The sequence below is a fragment of the Lineus longissimus genome, chromosome 12 (assembly GCF_910592395.1).
Source record: "Lineus longissimus chromosome 12, tnLinLong1.2, whole genome shotgun sequence".
Taxonomy (NCBI): Eukaryota; Metazoa; Nemertea; class Pilidiophora; order Heteronemertea; family Lineidae; genus Lineus; species Lineus longissimus.
In genome coordinates this window covers 16,897,967-16,920,381 of record NC_088319.1, presented here as the reverse complement: position 1 = coordinate 16,920,381, position 22,415 = coordinate 16,897,967, and the positions used below count along the sequence as shown (strand labels likewise).

The 22,415-nt window shown below is 42.7% G+C and overlaps 1 protein-coding gene across 5 annotated transcripts; it reads right to left on the bottom strand.

Moving 5' to 3' along the window:
- Positions 1-482: 482 nt before the first annotated feature.
- LOC135497267 (glutamate receptor 2-like) lies at positions 483-21,825 on the bottom strand. Of its 5 annotated transcripts, none has more exons than XM_064787031.1 (19): positions 21,438-21,825; positions 14,803-14,973; positions 14,405-14,574; positions 13,955-14,054; positions 11,850-11,990; positions 11,285-11,409; positions 8,794-8,814; positions 7,302-7,484; positions 6,704-6,874; positions 6,393-6,497; positions 5,935-6,078; positions 5,423-5,626; positions 4,446-4,799; positions 3,984-4,116; positions 3,621-3,821; positions 3,085-3,330; positions 2,786-2,812; positions 1,782-1,936; positions 483-1,616 (listed from the first exon to the last, which is right to left on the bottom strand). In XM_064787031.1, exons 1-19 carry the CDS (start codon positions 21,601-21,603, stop codon positions 1,254-1,256), a joined length of 3,180 nt encoding a protein of 1,059 aa, XP_064643101.1. In that variant the 5' UTR covers positions 21,604-21,825; the 3' UTR covers positions 483-1,253. The 5 variants fall into 5 exon arrangements, with proteins under 5 accessions (XP_064643101.1, XP_064643099.1, XP_064643102.1 ...); XM_064787029.1 differs by lacking the exon at positions 8,794-8,814 and adding an exon at positions 9,392-9,469 and having other exon boundaries at positions 11,288-11,409; XM_064787032.1 differs by lacking the exon at positions 8,794-8,814.
- Between the last annotated feature and the right edge of the window lie 590 nt (positions 21,826-22,415).

The following is a 22,415-nucleotide window of genomic DNA, read 5'->3' as shown; positions in this document are numbered from 1 at the left end:
TGTGTCAAGTTATTTTACAAGTGTATTATGTAGCGTCGTGGATGTCAAGCCATAAATCATCGATTATTCAAGGGGCCAATATATTGGCTGCCTCTAGTTCTGTATACTGACATTGAAACCGCATGAAGGCGCTGAAATGCATGTCAAAATCAGAAATACCTTGATATCGAAGATGTAGCTTTACTGCATCTAACCCTGCATGAAGTGTTTTTCAGATCGATCTGGCCAAAGGTTCCTGGCTGACCTCTTTTCACTAAACGGTAATAGTGTGATCATAAATAGTAATGTTACACAGTGCTGGGCAGCTGGTGTCATAGTTGACCGGCTTGAGTTGACACTGTGAAAAGCATTGGTAGGCCTACCCTAAGTAAATGTGATATGGTTCAATTAACTACCTTTGGCCAGAATCAGATGAAAAACACTTGAGACAAAAGAGAAAAAACACGTTTTCTGATTGTTATTCATAATTTATTTCAGTTAATATATATTTACATCAGTTTTCTTGTCACACACTCGCCATGTATTCATTACGCTGGTACATCTCAACTATGTTCTAAGGTATTCACAACCAAACGTTTCGACGGACGCATATCACTTTTACGAGAGAACGAATGACAACTAGACCATAGAGACTAGCTGGTTACCTCGTCCCTCCTGCTGGTCATGACCTTAGAACGAGATAAACAATGATTGAATGGAGAGGACTAGTGACAGAGTCTAGGTCATTTGGAATCTCGTTACTTCCCATGGACTGCGTGAAGTGGCGAGAATCTCGACGTTACCGTGATTGAGACGATGTTGTCACGGATCAACGAGAGTAGACGTATCAGAGAAAAGATCCCTGCTATGGGAGGATGGACTCAATTGAATAATACCTGAGAAGTCCTAAACACAAGAGAGATGTCATCCTAGATATCCACAATGCACATGTATTTACAATTGGTATAAAACATTTCCCATAAAATAGTACCAATTTCACACTCTCACGCAGTCGATTTAGTAACCGTCTCCATGTCGATTGTCAATAATACTGTTCGGTACGAATGGATAAGGCATCACCGGTTAAGAATCAAAACACAATAAAGACCTTTTCTCACTTTCAATCACCACGGGAGCTCCTGACGCATGCGGCATAACTTCTCTCCCCAACCTCAGCAAAGTCGAAGCTAGACAGGTGCCATTATCAATAGGAAATAACGTATTTTCCTCTTGACAGTATACGAAATACAAAACCTGTGATGGTAAAATCTTTCCTATACCCGAACCGACTTAATCATCCGAGGACTCCCATGATATGGATGGTGCCTTGGACTAGTTTTTGTATATCTCTCGCCATTGAAATCGTTTGGGGGACACTTCGTTGCCGAGCCCTGGTGGGAAATACCCAAGTCAGGCGAAGGTCCTGTATGATACATAGCGTATGCATTGGGTATCACACCATTGCTTCCTGCAAAACCCGGATGGTCATTCTTCGCAGTCTGAGATTGAGTCGGGCTGACGTCATCGTCAACGTGACTGAGTTTAGGCCAGCAATGGCCGCACACATTATAACACAGGTCGTTCCTTATTTTCTTCTTTCTGTCGCTGATCGACTCGGAGAAGGTTGGTCTTTTTATCTGAAAAAATGGATGAAAGGTAGTTGGACAGATGTCGTATCCGGGATGAAAAGGGTAGAGGAAGGGATAAGCGATACAGCCGATCAATTTAACTAAATATGAATGCTAGCCTTTGGGGACAGTTATGTAATAATTGGTCAACTGCTCTTCGGACAATACACCTACCTCACCCGGGTCTGCTTCTTTTGACCGTCGATAGGAGGCGATAAAGTATTCACAAATCAGGACGATCATGCCGATGACGAAGAGACCAAGAAAACAAAAGAACACTCCGGCCATGCTCCAGAAATTCAACTGGTCTCCTCCACTGTTGGTCGAGGCTGAAATGAACAGAAGGGGTTGATGTAGATTTACGGAACTATCGCATACAGTACGGAGGCCATTCGGCAATGTTCGGAAACAAGAGCCGATCGGAATCACATGGGAAAGATTATTAATGGATCCTCTCACATCTTGGCTGGTGACGTCACGATAAGGCTACCGGCACTGTACACTAGTCTGGTTACTCGATGATACTAGTATTGGAAAGTACACGTTTATATAAAATCGCACCTCAACCCGAAACAGCTAGGTTTGAGTACACGTAAAGTGCATTACCGGGTAGGCCATTGTAATAGGCTCCAATCCGCTGTACATCTTGAACAGGGAGATGGGTAAGGGGATGAGTATGTCGACCTAATTACCGGGACGCCTTTAAATGGCGGATTGTTAGTGTAGTTAGTACCAGCGATGAAGACAAACACATGCAACACAACACATGGTCAACAAGGAGGAAAACCATTTGTATAAGGTTTGTGGGGCGGTTAAGTCACACCAGTTTTTGTTTTTTGCAAAGCGAATTCGACTACAAATGGGTGGTTTTGTAGCACACTACGCACATTCGAGCACTGTAGTTCTCTGGATGAACTGGTGACGAGGAAATAGTGAGATTGTGTGACATGTCTGGTCTACCCTACTTGATAAGACAACAGGTTATGGCGGATAAAACACACCCACCCTCACATTGCCGACACTATACTAAAAAAACATACCAGAGGCTTCACCTGAAAAATAACTGACTTTAATATGAACAAATCAATCCGAAGACGATGCCAGACTTGGGAATGAGAAACCCGTAACAGAACAGGCAACAAAACACGTATGGCATGCTGTAGGTAAGTAAGAGTCACCTCCACAATTCTGTAAGCTTGGACACGCTGTAATGAGAATGAGATAGAATAGCCAAACGGGGGTCCCTTTCATTGAATTTCCTGAAGCGCTGGCTTGGAACGCATCATACATATGGATCCCCTCCGCTAGATGTTTAGACTGTCTAACTGTGTCAACCAAGATCACTCCAATGCCATATTATCAAAAGGTTTTGGCCCCGCTTCATTCTCATCTCCAACTGATTTAATAAGTGACCTTACCGATCCAAATGACCTTCACATGACCTTTATGGTGCCAATGTGACCTTTACCGTACTAACCTGAATCTGCCGCTGGACAGCCCCCTTTGAACCACGTTGTGTGCAGACTCTCCAACTTTCCCTCATCACGAAGTGCAATCACCTGCTGGTTGAAATCGTGCAAAAAGGGTGAGTTCTTCCGCATAGCTAATCCGTAGCCTGCTTTTGCAAACACGCGGCCAATGGTCAATACGTTGCACGGCTGTGATTGGGCAGCGTAATCCAAGATGGTGGAATCAAAGATGAACGCCTGTATCTTGCTTTTTCCTGGAATATAGTCAAGTTATACAGAATGATGAAGAATGTAGACTGGTACCCGAAAGGCTAATGCAGATTGGCAACAGGGCAGAAACTGTTTTTCTTGCATTCGGGCCCTGAAGTGTGGCTGAGTCGAAGAGGGTACGCTCAAATGTTGATCTAAGGAAAATACATGGAACACATGGCTAATCGAATCTGGTAGTGGTTTGCTCTCACATGTGTTTCTAATTCGCGACAGATACGACGGCTTCCGTCAACTGTTTCATGATCAAGGCGGACGAATACATCAATAGACCAACCTTTTGAAGTGACCGACTTCCTAACCTCTGCAATTCCCTCCGCGGCGGTCGCAACATTGGTGTTTTGATATTTCATGAATTCATACATGGTCCCGTATATGCTGGTCAGCCGGCGCTCGAAGAAAGCCTCGGGTTGGCTTGAGGCGACGGTGCCATACTTAATGTCTGTTTGGGTGGCAAGATCCTCAATCGAAGATACCCCTGAAATGGTGGTACAAGTAACTCAGTCCGCGTATACGTAAGAAGTCTATGAAAGTTCACGACTCGAGGTTGACGAAGCCGTTACAACCTCAGATGTGGCTAGGAGATGTGGTGACCTACAAGGCAGGGAATATGTTCCTTTGAATGCGAATGCGCCCTTACCTGTGTTAAGCCTTGCTACTGTCAGGAAAGCAGCCAAGTTCGCCGTGTATGATGAGGTAATGAAGAAAACACACAACCACCAGGCGTTGCCTATGATACGGCCAGATAAACTCCGGGGTATGGCATCCGTGTTCTGTTCAAATGGAAAATAGTAAAATATTGTTGTCTTTTTTAACGACCGACAACCAACATTATGATGAGGGTTCAGTTTTTTAAGATTAGGTCGAAGTGGCATTAACAGTAGCACATGAGCTGACTGTAGCTGAGGTAACTTGACCGGATCTAAGTTCAAAATAGATCCATCCATAGATCCATCTCATTGGCTCATTTCAAATGAGCATCCCGGGCATGCCGAATTTGTTACTTCTGGTTGGACAATCCACCAGACGAACCTCAAATTTTACTTTTCGTAGAACCCTGAACGGAAAACTGACTACCATTCACTGCCCAAACTCCACTTACCGCGCTGACTATTGCCGCAAAAGCGAAGTGTACGCTCTCATAAAGCGACATGGCCAAACTCTGCGAGCGCCATCTTGTATCGGAACGATCTCGCCGCTGCGCGTACCGCCCCCTGTATCCGTACGGGCTAAACGTGGCGCATACCCAAACACTGACCGCGGCGAGGCAGAGAAAGCCCGAGAAGCCCAGCCAGAGGTTCAATGAGAATGGGTGCAGGAAGGCGAGGACGTCCTTCTCGGGGGTAGTCCGGCCCATCAGGATTGTAAGGCCGAAGTCCATGTAGGGTTTTGTAAAGGAGACGACTTGGGACCTGTCGTAGCTGATCGTGAGTGGTGCAACCGCTATATCTGCTTCCTAAAATAAAAGTCAGTTGGTGGTTACTTTTAGTACTATGATATTCTGTATGGCAACGTTAGTCGTGCCCCTTCGATATTGGAAACAGAACATTGATCATTACTGACCCTGCCTGAGCTGTTTTCGCAAACCGCAAAAACAACACCGTCTTCTTTCAAACAGTTTGCACTATTGGCAACAGCAGTCTTGTACGACAGTCTGAAAGGGACTTCAAGCCTCAGTGACAGGCATACAATCGTTAATATTATTTCTGTCCGCAGCTAGGAGTTTAATATCAGCCTTCGTCACGTTCAACCTTGAATGTAAGGCGCCAGTTGATTCCAATGACGGTGGGAGTCCAACGTCGTATTCTTGATTAACAAACTTCGTCATGTTGATTACTTTTAGAATCTATTTATCAAGTCTCAACCGAGTTTCATTTATTTCATATTCGTTTCATGGTACGTATTTCATTCAGATAAAGACAGGGATGTAATGGGAAATGTTCACATCGTTGAAATTCTACCAGGGTCACCCAGGCAACCAATGGCGAAAACGACAGGTTCAATGCACATACTGGAAGGCGTGCTAACACCAGTTATTCATTTGAACACGTTTAGTGAGAAAGAAATAATAGTACGCACATCATCCAGTATTTCTCTCACAATGCCGTTCCACTCCTCTGTGACCGCGTCCTGTGCTCCATAATTGCCATCCTTGACCAAATGGATGTCGTATTTGAAGTTGATCTTCTCCTGCAGTGCGTCCAACAGGTCGATGCAGAAGCCTTGATACTTTCTTCCAGGAAAGGCTGTGCTTCCGTTATTCTCCATGACGAATGGAGCTTCCTGTGAATGGTCCAAAGGAAAATAACTAATGATATACAGAAGAAATAATGAAAACTGCAACAAGAATGGAAAACTGCATTTCAAGCAGTGCAACAACCATAACAACCATGATATGACACAAAAATGCAGTCGAGTCAGTGTAGAATAGTTTGGCGTTTTCAATTTTAGATATGTTTACCTTTTGTTTTGATTGCTGTCACTTCGACGTCATGCTTTCTTTCAGGGCATGTGAAAGGTCCCCACAGGGAGGCAAGGGTAGAAAATTTATCTATCAGACTGACATAGCAATATAGCAAGAGTTACCCTACCAGTATCGTGACTATTCTTAGAGTTTTGTTCTTCAGATCCAGTTGGAAGTCTGCTGGTTTCTCTAGCGTCCATGAAGGGAAGTAGATATCGGTGGAATTGGAGAGGTAGAGGGGAGGATTCGAGGTCTGGGACCAGTTACCAACCTGGGGAAAGAAAACTTGAGGATTAATACAGGTCGTATTGGAAAATCTGTAATTGAAAACCAACGAAAGTGTGAGGAAACAAATCAAAAACCCCACACGCTACGTTAAGTCAACTTAAGACTGAAATGTGAACAAATCTGCCGTGAATTACAGCTGTCATATGGACTTGACTGAAGGCGATAACGCCGACGCCAGCGTCAATGACAAAACGTATTCGAGCAAGATTATAAATGGTATACGAAGACAGTCAAGCACATTCTGAAGTTTAGGAACTAGTTTATTCAATCCTGTGCCATCTTGGTTTATATCCTTACCACTCGCCATGATTTCGAGTCTAAATTGACTATCTGGTAGTCGCTCATAAACGGCCTGTTCTGCTCCGTGAAGTTTAACCAGTTCATGGCACCAGGGATGTTAACCTGCAATAGTTAAAGGGGGATGAGGCATTGACAAACCATGCCGTAGGTAGGCTAGTAGGCCCGTAGACCTTTTTTTCGGAAAGGTTATGGTCAAAGCAGTTTTAGTTTCAAGCACTACTATATCAAGTTCTTGGGTCACTTCTTGGTGGAAGTTCATTTCATGACAAATTCATTCTCGCTGTTTTCTTAGAAACCAGTCGACTCACCTCACGAAGGTACTTGAAGAGCAATTTGCCATCGGGACGCGCTTGAGCGAATATGTTAGCCAAGTTGGGTGGGTTTGCCTTATATTCGCTGAGGTTGTTGCCGTCGCGTAGGAAGTTGTCGAGTCCGTGGGCTATCACGAGGACACTGTCGTAGGTCTTCACCGCATACCCCTGGAGGCAATCAAACGGGTTAAGATACTTCAAGATATTTCGTAATACTGATTGTGACGATGAAGTCAGTGAAGATCATATCAGCGAATGCAGTGGTATAAGCCCGGATACTGGCAGGGCTCGCGAAATCATCTTTTTGTACATCGTTCCCATGGTCGCACCTGCCATCTGACATTGCGCTGAGACGTGGAACTCGCCAATTCTCTGCTGATGTCTTGTCGATAGGGTCTTTGAGGCTAATCTGTCCAGGCATGGTGACATGATGTGCAATCTGAGTGAGTGTGTCGAAAGATCTCACAGGCACGAGATGAGATGAGCCAAAAACCAAGCTCACTTTTGAGAGTTTCTCTAATTTCAGCCCGAATGCCGTTGTAAAACTACGTTTCACTAATCACGGACTTCAGAATCTTAATCTATTTCGACTTACCATAAATTGTAACGATGTGATATCATTACAACAGCTATTCTGATCTCCAGACATATCCTTGGTGATATTCTCCCAAGCGCTTACGAACTCTGGGTACAGGTCGCCAGCTCCCATACTGGGCCTCGTACCCAGCAAGCCCCTGAGGTGTAGCGGCGTCTCCATACAACTGTTAGATATGCTGCTCTGTAATGGCAAAGCCAGTGAAATCATAAATATTTTGCCCTCAGTTCTCAATGGCCTCACGGTAGATGTACGCATGTCAGGGTTTAGGCATAGCCGGGACACCTACGGAAGCAACGCTGTAGGTGTAAGACCCGGAGGTTGCTCGGCATCAAAGAGTTGTTGTTAATGAGTTTAGTTTCATATTTGTTGACGCCGATACATGGTTAATGAAAGGGAATGAAAACTTATATCATGTTCTCAAAAATATTCGCACTTGCACGACTATAGGGATATGATCGCCAATTGGAATTCGTTTTACCTCACATATTTATACATGCAGATCAAATTTGATCAAAACTTTGAATTATCAAATATAAGCAACTGAACAAAAGGACCGTTGGTGTGAGACGGTATGTTGGAATGTAACATGATGTGTGTATTGGTGTTGAGCCATGCGGGTGTTTGAGCATGCAGCAAGAGGTAAAAAACAATGCAAAGCATAGTTTAAAATAGACAGTGAATGAATATTGCAACAAATGAATTCCTGTGTGAAGCTTACAAACAGGAAAGAGTCGTTTCTCCCGGCCGTTTCGTATCGTTCGATTGTTCTCGGTGCATGGAATAGTTCCAACTTGATTGATACAACAGAACTATCCTGACCCACAATGTTTTGACATAGCTACTCACTCGGTAGCCCGTGAAGTATGAGATGATAGAAGATCCTTGAGACCAGACAGATGTCTTGATATATAGAACCGGTGATAATATACCACAGTATGACAGCAGTGCCTCAACACGGCGTAGGTTTACATGACAGCACTGTCTAATGGTGTTGGACAGCCATTCTTCCGACCCCGATGATATTCACCAACAGCCAAAACCCGAAATATCCCAACGACTCTTTCCCATGAAACAACCATGCAAAACGTATACTATGGCGATACAGACTGGTTCCAAATGGTGATCGCGCTTCTCAACAGGTGCAAAAAGATTTTGTCAATTATTTCATCGATTCTCAATTCCTTTCGAACCCAACAATCTAATTCCTGTAGTTTTAAGGTCAAGTGATCGCTTAGTACATGTAGCTGTTCCGGAACATCCCGGCTCCCGGAAAACTCTGGGATGACGAAACGCTTCGAGCAGAAATCTGTCCATGGAAAAGTGCTTCTTCTTCTTCTCCTAACCATCAATTTTATATTCTTTTCTCCGCGCGGGCAGAGTGTTGGAGCCAGCCTATATGATAGGTATGCTAATGCTGGTAGGCGAACAAGCATGGTTCTTCGTGCAGGTTCTAAAGGGAATGATGACAAAAATCTACATAGAGCTTTACCGTGCAGTTCTTAATATCGAACTGTAAAGAGAGGAAAAAACAAGGTTTTACTGCAAGTGCAAGTAGGGACATTGCTACGAGGTGGTCGCAGGTCCGAAAGGGCATCCTAAAAGCATTATTGAAAGGAAGACCTATATCCACATAAACCGGTGTTTTACGTCTAGTATCACTGACGAACCAGTCAATTTGTTCGAATGATTTTTTGCTGGGATGTAATGATTTTACCGAGATGTGTGGTCAAAATATAAGCATTACACCACCAGAAGACATGGGTGATAGTAATAAAAGACTAGCAAATGATTTTACTTCAAGTCTGTACAGAAATGCCTAGTGTAAACGAACATGGAGTTTTCGCTAAAAGCATTTTGCTAGTCTTTATTCATATTACCCAATGAATATGTTTTGACTCTTCCAACACACCGTCTAATTGACCATGCTGAACTATTCACCATAAACATTACAAATATATGCTTTTGGAAGAGGTGACCTCTTTAAAAGCAAAAGGGATGCTACATGTATGTTAGTACAAACATTAAGGTGTGACAATGGATAACATGCCCATGTTATCTGTCCATGGTATGACCATGAAAGAAACTACCTTGGCTGTGGTCAGTGGTTTGCCTCTAGATATTTGAACGGTGACGTTACAGATTGGTTCGTTTGAGATTGGCAATTCCTGGAAAAGGATACGAGTGGGATTAAGACAGATAGCCGGCGGGACAAGTGGCTGCAGAGATAGCTCGTCATTTGGAAGCCAGTGAAGCGTAGCATATCGGGCAGTAATCTGTGTATCCGTGTACATCTATGTGCACATCACCTAATCACTAGTCTACATCTACGTCGCATCCATTACCAACGCTAAAAGGGTGGATGTCGTCCTGGGTGCCGACAAATGGTATCCAGGTTCAAGATCGACTGGACAATAAGCACCCTGGGTGCCATTATACTAGACAAACAGCACCCAGCTTCTTTTTGCCTGGCTTACAGATCTTAGGGAAGAGGACGTTTATTGCCATCTCTCCCTGTATCAACGATCTCGTTCGCTATCCTGTGTTAACTGTAGGAAGAAACTTCTTTTGAAACCGAACCTCTTTTTATTGTTTTTAGACTGAAGGATTTCAAAATAAGTTTCGAACTGATGAACATATGGCCTGATATTGAATATTCAACCTTCGGCTAATTGCAGACGCGCCAAGTGCTACGTTTTCAAAATCGCCTTTGATAGACGAAGTATTCATTACAAGTTGTTATGTCCTTGAAATCGAAGCGAAGCACTGCAATGATATTGAAACGAGGTTGTTGGTAAATAATTTTAAATCTATTTTGACGAGGCCATAATTGAGTACGTTTCACAGCGAATAATGAATATTAAATTAGCACTGAGGTAACACGATTAATCTCTTTATACACTGTGTCCTTTGTAATAGCTGCGGTTTAGATAATAATGAATGAGTGGTTTAGCGCTAATTCGCAGACACTAAATTCTTTGGTCACATTACTCACAGTTATGTCATGGTATAAAGTATTTATGTTTCCTAGGTAACTCATGCGTGATATTAGTTTGCGCTTTTTTATGTTCTCCCACAGTAAATTTCAATTATCATACCTTCCATTAGCAGGTTCACCAGAGAAATCAATATTTTATGGCTTTATTATGTTTTATGTAGAAGACAATTTTTTTTCAATATCTTTTTTCTGATTTAAAAAAAATCTATAAAACAATCAAAAATATTTTTTTGAGAATAAAAGTTCTTTGGGCAAAACAATAGCAGAGGGGGAGGTCTGGTGAAATATATCTTTTGAGTATCCCTCCAGCCATTACGCAACAACTATTGGGACTAAAAACGAAAACACTCATCGATTAAACAACCAAAGCTTCTACAAAGACTTCTAACTACAAGTTGTCTTGTCGATTTTTCAGAATATTACATATATTGCAAATGGCACATCGAATACTGCAAAATATCTGTAGAGTTTTTTAAAAGCACTTTTTTCCATGATCAAGTTTTCAAATTAGATAAAACTCATGCAAAGGACTAACAATAAAACGAAGTTGAGCCATGCAGAATAGAAAATAAAGACGATGTGAGAACAGAATACATCTAAAATCGTACACGTAGGTGCTACCTACCACCGTTAGCAAGCCATTACTCTGAAAAGTCAGGAATGTGATTTGGTTACCATGTGAGTTGAAAGAAACAGCTGAAGATGAGGTTCGTTCGTTTGGAATTTTGAAATGTTAAACTGAATTTGAGGTTTTCTGATACTAAACATGCAAGCGCAGCAAAATCCTGTGAGAAGTGAAAGAACGAAAAGAAGGAAAGTAAGAATTTACACTGCACGCCATAAAACATACTTTTGACCGAGATGGATAGTGGAAGCCTAATGTCCTGACCACTACCGCATTCTGACTCTAACGTCTTTTCACAACTTCAACGAGTGACCTATGCCTGATACTGAGCAATGAGCCGATAAGTCAAGATATACTTACTACCGATGTGACTCCATCCGTCACCAACCAGCCCCAACCTTTATTCAGCATTCCCAGCTGGGCAGCCTGCGTCAGGATGTGGTAGGCATGGACGGAGAGGCAGTTCAAAATGACAATGCGAGTACCTAGTAAAAAGTAGTGAAGTAAAAGAGGGGCGTGGAGATATAAAGTTGCTCGGAACCAAAGACCGGGTAGAAGTCGGAAAAAACCGATTCTATTCATTGTACGATCGTAAGGGCATGGTCACTTCAGTCATAGATCCAGTAATGGGAAAACACTGACAAATGCCACTGCTGTCCGGTGCAACATCTTTCAGTGTTTCTCATATTTCAGTTTTCCCATATTCACGGATAAGGCGACCACAAACCGAAACAACGGTTCGAGGTATGATGCTCTGCTACCATGTTACAAGAAGGGTTTTAAACTGTCCCAGCCCAAATGTCAGTTGGCACGAACGATGATGCCCACCATATATTCCATTTTCTGGAGGCCGCTTGTGTCTAAACGATATCAATGACACATAATGACAAGCATCGACACGTACATTGCACATCCAACTTCTTACCTTTGGCGATGATAGCCTTCAGTTGTTTGGTGGCGTCCGTCAGCGAGGCATTGTAAGGGGCGTGGAACATATCAACACTGGTGATAGCTAAAGCGTCGCCTCTTGAGGCCAACCGCTGGAACTCTGTAAGGCCATTGCGACCTGGAATTTTAAAGGAACGTTTGATTTGTTTGATGGCAGCTCTCATTGAAGCATTGAAAAGGTCGTGCAACATATCAATACTGATGATAAGTGTCGCCTATTGAGGACTGTCGCTGGGACTCTCGCAGGCCATGGCGACCGCAGTGAAAACAATAATGGATGGAAAGTTGAGCTGAGTTGGTTGTAGCGTCAGTCGTTGGGCATCAAGGGGTGTGGAACATTATCAACATGTCTCTAGGCGGCAGAGAATAACACCAGGTTTTCAGACAAAACCACCAACTACCATCGACTGACGAGCGGATGTTCACACCTCACGACCTCTCTCTTCACAGAATCATGATTTCGATCTTTCTCGGATTTGTGGACTAAATTGTATTGTGAGGCTGCGAATGGTCATAGATAGACCTATACAGTTCTGTCATGAGTGGGTCTTACTGATGATTCTGATTACAAACAAGTATGATTAATGCACATTGCACGGCTGTCGTTTACATACCTCACACGATATCAACAACAGCAGGAGCGAGCAGATCTTTATCAAGGTGTGTCGGGTCACCTTAGTATCGATACTGAGAACCACAAATCAACTTTAGTGCATATCTGACCATTTAAAAATCACCATTCACGTTCATTGCGCAGCTGCCATGTGTTCATTAGTTGGTTTGCAATCACATAATATTGATATACTGTAGGATATCAATTTTCACTCCCCAGCTTTTAAAGAGAAAAGTTGCAGGAAATATATTGAGTAAAGAGAACATGAGCTCTCTTTTGCCTCGCTGTCGTGTATTTAGCCAAGATTTACTACGGACACGTGAAAATAAGAGCTCAAATAGCCCCAACAACCCCCCCCCCCCATCGACTGACCACCTCCTCCCCACCACTGACATGACCACGAGTACTATGGCTTGGTCGGCGATATCACCCATGATGTCCAAGCTAATCCTTGCTACGTGTTAACCGGCCTTTAATGATTCATCCATTGGTGCCACAGACATGACAGAACTTATGCTGTTTAATGGTGTTCACCTTGAAATAATGGACGAGTTTCAGGTAATCACTAATAGCACTTGCTCGTTGGTTCACCGCCCTTTATGATTGCACCACACTCGATGTTTAGGATATGATATTGGTATAAACAGCAGCTGTACGCGTTCAATCAGACGCTTAGATGATAAATTGTATTCGGTTATAATGGAATTTCAAAAGACCGCAGCAGTTGTTCAGCACGGTGTATAGAATTTGTTTTGATTTGAAAGATAAAGAATGAAATATCGTCCTTTAGAAAGAGGACACTTTTAGAGGCTTTACCCATGGCTTGTTAGCGAATGTAATGAGACTAAACAAAGCCGACCCACTGTAAATTCGATAAATTGACTCTCCCAGGCCAAACATCAATTTCTTTTGCATTTCGGGGAAAAATATATTAGTTTGCTCATACTCAACAAAGTGTGCTTAGCATTATCGCATACTAAATATGAGTGCTCTGCAAACGTGGCTGGAGAGCTGATAGAAATTCTGATGAAACCAAGCTCAAAGATTTCTTATGAAACCTACGATAGATGGAACACTAGCCCTTTTCCCAAGAAGAGCGCGATAAGAACCTTGTCACTGATCGTCAGCGTAGCGATAGGGCATTGTTTCTTGCCTCTATTCGTTACCATGGTCAGATAAACCACTTTTCCTGTGGTGAGAAGTGATCAGCGTACTGGAGAAGTGACAAGCCAGTGTTGGCAATTGCTTTTTGATGCAGTTGAGAAATTTGCCAATAAAAAGCAAGAATCCAGCAGTATGATATGAATGTCCAGCTTGTTCGTCATCTCCGTCATCCGCCAACTATGCCACTTCTTCATTTCCAGAGAAAAAAACTTAAGGATTTTAAAAATCTTGTCCAGCAAATATGTTGTGCTAGGATTTAGACCATCTTCACTCGGGCCCCTTTCCCATCTACAGTCGGCACTTACCGTAATCTGAGGACGACGTCAGAATGGCTACTCTGGTCCAGCGCATCTTGATCACCAGGTCATACAGGGCCGTGCTCTGGAGAGAGTCTGGGGAACTCATCTGTTCAAGAGAAAAGAATGATGAGATTCTGAAATTTATGCAGCGGGCCGCTGAACACTGCAGCAGTTGTTTGCCATTCTGACCGTGAGTTCTGTCGTGAGGCAATAGAGACCGATGGAGGTCACGCTACGGCGGCCCAAAACCAATCATTCTAGGTCACCTAGTCATTTTCTGGCTGATGACTGTTGACCACTTGACACGCGTAGAGATTCGTGACAGAACTTCTGTGATGAGTTGCCAGAGCGAAGTCGATGATTCTTATTGAAAACAATTGTTTTGACGCAATCTGTCTGATTTCGCGGGGTGTTGGTTGGAGAGTACGGTAGTTTTTAACGTATCCACATACTTACTTTTAGAAGATATGGATAGAGATCATGAAAGCTGGAAAGGATTGGGTCAGTGGCTGAGGGGGCCAGCTGTGGGATATGCATCCCTTGACAAATGGGCTGGGTCGCCTTCACGGCCGTCGAGGAATCGGGCCCAACGATGAAGTGGACGCCATTGTGGAGGAACTCCGAAACTGAAAGAATAAAGGGCGATCAGAGGAGGTGGGACATCATAGCAGGAAGAACAGTGAACCCGTGGATGCACTAGGCCAATTAACGCTGATCGACCTTGGAGGATGCCGTATTCCCATCAAAATCTCACTTAATGTATAATTGATACACCCGTCCGCGTGGCAAACTGGCAATATGAGGAGCCCGTAATTGGAGTCGGTTCCACAGTCTATCAAACTAATTTAACTCACCTGCGGTGATACTTTGAAATGTGTCGAGCTGACTGTCGACCATTTTGAACAGAGGTAGGAGGTTGATGTTTGGAAGAAGGGTTGGATCGTTTGCCACTCTCTGGACAGCGAGATCCACGGCCAGCTTCATGGCTTTGCTGTAAAATCCTCCCGTCTCTGGGATGATGACGCCTGTAAGTAAGATACTTGGAAAGTTGTTTATCTACTATGGTTCTACATGTACATGGGAAACAGCTTTGAAGAACCTGCTTCAAGCTCGCCGAAAAACGACATCTCGACCTCAAAGATCAGTCCATGAAACCTGTCAGAACTGTACTAACAGTTCGATATACAGAGAGGTGTGCGGAAGAAGACGACAAGAAGGCAGAGAATAGATCGTTTCCCCAGCCTCATTTTGGTCCGTTGTTTAGGGCAACTCGCATGCGCAGTATGCTGGGTGGAAGATTCAACAATGCTTCCATCCGCCGCAGTGAGTTACTGTGCATCATCCCCGTACGCCAGATATCCAAGCGATGGTCTTGGGAGGACGGATCTATCAGAATCAATGACAGTTTAAAGAAAGTCGCTTCGTCTGCACGACAAGCATCGTTGTAGTAAATTATGTCAACACCATGTATGGAACGTCCCGATGCGACTGCTGGTAGCCCAAGCATCGTCGGGAAAGCAGTTCGGTCAACAAGTTGCCTCATATCATGACCGGGGTCCACCCCGCACCAAAGTCAACATCGTTCAATTCCCACGGCATAGCATTAGGCGATCACCGGCAGAATCATCAGTGCTAATTCGCTAAATGAAAGTTTGCTTTTCATGCGACATTATCGGCATTGGCAGTATCCGTCCCAACGCCCGTCCATACACTGGCATGGGCGGTCAATATGTCGCACAATACGTTTGTAAAGGGGCCCGGAGGTAGAAATATCGAGGACTTCGACACAGACAGCGGGGAGCACGCGTTGCTTTGATTCGCACAAGGCCATGGTTCGGCTTTTTCGAAGCGATATGACCGAACTTGGAAAAATGAAAACACTTAAAAAACTTCACATGGATAAATTTTGCGGAGATACTGAGAAATTAACAATGATTTAGCGGTGTTTCGTTGTAAGGTGGGACAGATTTCATGTGTGATCACTGTCAATTGCACAGGGGTAATCTAAAGGTGTCGAATAGTCGTCTAAGAAACATCACACGTTGATACGTATGAGACATCTATCTTACTCGATGCCTAAACTGACCTCAACTGCTGAAGTCTAACAGACATCTGTAGATGTCTGTATGATATCAACCAGTTGATTACTGGACATTACATCCAAGGAATCCCATTTGTGTTGGCAAAACACCCTTGAAGGTTAAAAACCGTTATCTCTGCGAGCGTGGGCTTGATGTGATGCTGTTCTCCGCACATGTCACAGTTCTGAGAACCATGTATCCGAAGATTCAAGGGGAAACGACTTAAAGTGCTTTAGTTTCAAGGTACAAGCACTGGCAAATGGAGGAAACTGTATTGGAGTTCTAAGTCGCTTAATTGTCAAACACTACACCATTAGGGTAATTGCCTCGTGGTACGCTACAATGATAAGCAATTAGCCATTGGAAAGTTTTAACGTCCTCGATGTACATCAGTTACTTAAATATTAATGTAAAGTATTGATCTATTGGCGACCTTTTGACCTATTCTGTTTAAACTAAATTATGATCAACAAGCGCTTTACGCGGCTTCAGGATATTCCATCCATTGTTTCGGACTGCTGCAAGGCTCGTCCAGTAACGGACAATATTACTTGACACCACTGAGGTATGTGAGAGAGTTAGACCATGCATACATCATGAAATACAGTACTGTGTATTCTATTCTTCTGGGTTGTCGAAAGTTGCACAGAGTACCCCGGCAGCACAACGATTCTGACAAGTACTCGGGCAAATCGGGGGTATTCCGACTTTACACGGACAAACCGGGGCCACTACGGAAGAATCTGTAGTTTCTTAGAAGACTTCAGTGGCTACCAGTGTTACCTTCAAGCCCGATCTTCCGCATGCTGTCTCACCACGAAACTCGTGTTCGTGACAGACCACAACATCCAGACCCAGCGGACGCCAGACTTAGCGATCAGTGATGCATGAGCAGTGCTTGTCATTGATGGACTTATGATTCTGACAGATCGTGAAATGATTGCGTATAACCGCAATTCCGGAATTTTACTCTCGGCATCATGTCAGCAACGCGATAGCACGGAATTATAGTATATAATCGTATTATGTAGTATTCCAGTCTAGGTGTTTAACACTCACATTGCAATGTTTGTAAGATCTGTATGTCACCGTCCTTTGTAAGCAAATGTGTGAAATTGTTTGTCATGTCACTGTGATATTCAAGAGGTTCAAAAATATATGCAAAACTCGATTAAAGCACGAAAATAGGCCCAAACAATTTATGGTATGTTGACACACAAGGATTATAACATTCCAATATCATGTCCAATGCAAACTGATTAGGCCCTAATTTTGGGTGATACATTGTGTTTTAACATAATTAGGCATCGTCTAATGGAATGTAGGGCCTTGCAACTGTTGTATCATTTAAAGGACAAGAGGTGAGATTTAGCTGGACAGCGGATTATGTCCCATATCAAACAATTTGTCGTCACATGTAGTTCCTCTCGACCCATACGCTTGAAAAATTATGATGACATACTTTTGCCAGTTGTGTTGCTCTGTGTACTATTGCAGCTTTATTATTTTGAACGATCTGTTTGAAGAGGTTATGGTCCAGCTAGATTTGCAGGAAGGAGTAATGTATTGGCGAATGCATGTCTTGTTGGAGTTCCGCAAACGATGGCGGTTGCTGCTATCTGTCACCATGACCCGGGCTCCATTTGTCATGCAAGCCTTGATTCTGGGAGAAGTTGGGGACAGCTTGTGCTAGTCGCCTAATTCATAGTTTAAGTACCCCCCCCCCCCCACCCCACCCCCTCCGATAGAGGTAAATGTGAGCTCACTTCGACATCAGCCATATATCATAATCCCTTCATAATTCAGCAATAAACGACACTTTGTATGACATCGAGTACCTTCCTGTTCAGCCGTTACGTGAATCGAATTCGAAAGTAACAAATTTAGCTTCATTGTCTATTCAGTATAACCCGAAACCAATGGAAATTCCCGGGAGATTGACACAACAATAGCTATTAGCCTGAAATTAACAAGAACGCTTTATGACAAACAGTCACCTTAAGTAGGCATTAACGAGGGAAACCTATTTATCGTAGTCTTTTCACGTTCGAAAGTCAATTACTGAGGTAACAATGAATATACTCGATGAAAACTATTGATAGATTTTGTTGTCCAACATTCGCTTAGCAATATAATAAGTGGCCTTTACAAAGAAGACCCGTGTTCAATCGTCATTCATTTATTATTAAGGTACCATATTATCTGATTATCACTTGTTGAAACGACCCAATAACATTACCCACAATGCTAACATTCCCAAACAAACGATTTGTCATTTGGTCCAGCTGGTCAATCACATAATCACCAGCTCTTCTCTGATTGGCTCGCTGGTGTCGCAAAACTTCAGCAGCAAACATATTTTCAAGAAAGACTACGTCCAAAGATTTCGAAACTTGGATGATGGTGTTTGGGTACACGTCCACATTACCAAACCCGTGTAAACTTTTTGTGACAAACACGACCAACTACAAAATTTTCTGATGTTAAACCATCCTCTACATCATCGAATAGCGCTATCACCGATAGCTAGGTCAAATATAATTGAATGATACATGTACGATCAAATCACTGCTGATAGAGTGGTACTTGGTTAGTGGTTCCGATGGACCTAACGGTATTAGTACTACCGTGACGTTGCCATAGCTATGATCGTTTCAAGCCAGAATGTGCCATCGTTTTAAGCCAGAATGTACCATTGGGACAGCCCAATTACCGCTAATTAATAGGTTTTTTCTGACGGCTTTTGGTTAAATACAGCCGCAGTGGGACAGGATGCACTTATGTCCGTTAACTGGAGCCCTTTGTGATCTAACAGCATGAATCGATAAATGTCAATGTGCTTTTTTACATAATGCCCGGACTGTGTCAGATTCATGATTTCTGCTATCATTTTCACTATGACGTTAGATTTTCACCGAAAAATGACATGTGCTAGTGTTCGATGCTTAGTGATGTTCTCCCACGCGAAGCTGCTGTGAGCAGGTCACCTTGGACAAGTCATTTCATCATTATAAACTGGGTAAGGCCATCATCTCGAGTGACCTGTCTTAGCTTCTTTCAAGGGGGACTAACTTTCCTTTTTGACTACAACAATCAGATCCTTAGATACACCCTGTAATAGTATTTCAGTGATCGCACTAATCATTACTGAATACCATTATTATGTTGTTGACCATATTGCCCTGTTTTCATGTTTGCACGAACTGTGTTGCACCATGGTTGCGATCGTAATACTAGCCAACTAATAATAGTATATGCTCAGGAGATCATGGGTGTAAATGATTTCACTGGGAATGGAATACAGCCGAGTCACACCAAGGACATCGCACTGGCAGTATACAATGGAACCTCCCTTAAGTGGATATATCTCTATTAAGTACACCCCCTCTGCTAATTAAGGACACTACTTTTGGTCCCAAGTTGGTTGTTTCCAGTCAACCCGACTAATTATGTTTTGCCTTGTTGGTTCCGGATTCTGTTGACACGCACTGACAGAATAAGAGGAAAGGAAATTCTCGGATAGCTCAGTCCCGGTGAACGGAATATCCGCGAGAACTCAGTATGTTTGAGAAATGGTTTCCAATATCGATGTACTTACTCGCACTTGGTATTAGGAGGATCAAATACGTTAAATAAATGTATTTGTAAAATGTGACTTCGAATTGTGTGTGGAATTTGTTTGCATGGTGTCCATTTACCAAGAAAAAATTTCGGACTTGGCAACTCGTGTCTAGCAGCCATCTTGGATAGCGGGATTGGTCCATGACCTTCACTCTCAAATCATCGTTTTACTAATCAATAATGAATGGGCGCCATCTTGTTTATCAACAGAGCCTGGTAGTATACATGTTGGGTTACTATTAGATGAATAGTTTGACCCCAAATGATGTAAATGGTTCTTGTCGAGAGTGAATTTCAAACCAGCAGCCGTCTGATAGATACGCAGCTTTGGTGGAAATGTCAAAAATATTAATTTACAGTCATTAAAACAGGGACCGCGTGCTTAATTGAAGATTGATTAACTTGTTTTTGTCCTGTTGATGTCAGATTTGAATTCCACTCGTCCTTTGATGGCGGCAGCAGGCTGTGTGTAAACAATGTCATCATAACCAAACGACCGCAGTTAACTTGACAGGCTTAGAATAAAAGTTACAAACACGCCACCAATAATGAACATGTTAGTCATACCATTCCTCGTATCATGGGCGGCTTCTTTGACTTGTACAGTTGGTAATAAAATGCATAAATTTGAACGTGTTTTATGTCTTATTAATGTCGTCCATACTTTTGGTTTCAGTCTCAGCTGCTGGTAGACGAGTGTATTACAAACCTTGTAGCCTACATGTACCTAAGTCTGAACAGTTGACATTATATTGGATATTTTACCATTAAAGTAAATGTGTCATATCAATGACATCATATCCTTATAGAACTACATTGTATGTACGAAGCCACTATCGGTAGTCAAATTGAGAATCAGGATGAAAAACGAGTATGAACCAATTCATGATATGAATCGATTACTCTGCCTATTGCCGTGTGAGACAGTCTGACATGAGATGTTGGTTCAGAATCCATGTTCAAATTTCATGTTGTCAGATGTAAATAGGTTTGTTGTTTCACTATCTCTTACTGCTTCCGCGATCAGATCTATTCAGCTGTGGGCTGAGTGTCTTCTCGAACATTGTTAGGCTGAGTTTACACTCTCACGAAGAGCTACGAACGACAAAGTAGCGAGGGAAGTATATGATGAACTTTATTGACTACGTCTTTATGAGAGTTCACTGATTCGACGTGCTACTATGTATGAAGGTCGATGACACCACAAACCTCTGACGTTTGTAGTGCTGACGGACCTCTTTCCAAGGGATGCAAAACCTCCCTAGCTCAAATAATAACCAGAATACAAATGCCAGATAGAAGTGCAGACAGCAGTTGACATTCTACAGGACTGTCCCGTCCACGACATAAATTCGGGCCGTAGACACCAACGTCGAAGAAAAACTCTGGAGAACACAGCAAGACCTCGAAACGACAAGCCGCTTCATCTCCGCCACAGGACTGAAGTTACGCAGGTTGAACACCATATAAGAAGAAGCTCGATTGAATGTCAACGAAGGAACCAGTGCCCAGGAGAAAAAACTTGAGCTGTTTCATAGAGTAGTGAAAGTTGTCCTTCCTTTACATTGTCCTCTTAATGACCCTGTTGCGCAGGATAAATGACATGATGCTCGTTTTGATTCCCGATCGTCATTCCAGAAAGGTCATTTGGGGACAAAGTTACAGCCAGAGACCGTTATAAAACTATACGCTGCAGAAACATAATTGCATTGAGTTCTCATCATAGCCCGCTTGGAGGTGGTAGTATCAATGTGGAATGAATCAAGACAAAATAAGTACACACTTACCAAATGTGACGTTCTTCGGAGCAGTTCCATAAGCAGCGGAAGCAACTTGAGGCAAGAGAAGACAGAATCCGGCCTTTAACAGCCAACATAATGCTACACCCATGGTCACTTTATCATGTCTAAATCCATTTGAATGTTTCCGTTGCTTGATACTATATGTATCCATTTTGATGTTTGCACAATTCGAATCGTATAACTCACAGATCGTATGAAAATTTATCTAAAACATATTTTTGGGTCCTGTTGATGAGCAAGTTTTGTTAGCTCATGGTCATAAATCCTTTTCTTTAGTCCATTCAAACGATTTAGACTGCATCGCGTTACTTGTATACCTCATAAATAACTCGTCCCGTAAATGGAGAGTCGTCCAATGAATTGATGTATTGATATGATGCTCATGGAGCCGGGGCACACTACAAATCCGTTATTACGTGCCACTAGAATCTGACTAGTCATTAACGCCACCGCACGGTACGGAATGAAATTAGTGTAGTATCCCATCCACAAAAACAAAAAGGTAACGTATCGTGCGTGAATCGTACAATCGAATCCCGATGACTCGGAATGATGACAAGCTTTTATAAATGACCCAACCAATTATTTCAGGTTTTATCCAATAATGCTGTGACCAAAACAATTATTTCGGTGTTATATCAAGAAATAGTTTAAAATTCATCAGTCTATAATTCCGCGTGTTGACTATGTAAATACGAGAAACTCGATGTAAATACGAGAAACACGATGAACCACGCATACGAATTCACGGAAAATAAAACTCCATGACTCCGTGTTCTGCAAATGTGCATGACCAACTGCGAACAGATGCCGCCAAATTAATCATCAGGACTTGTTTGAAAAATAATCAAATTACAAACGTTGTACAATTGCTGTATATTTTATGCACAGCTTGAGACAGTAATAATAAACCAACATGTGTCCCATGTTGATGGAATTGTCCATGTATAGTACCCCCAGGTA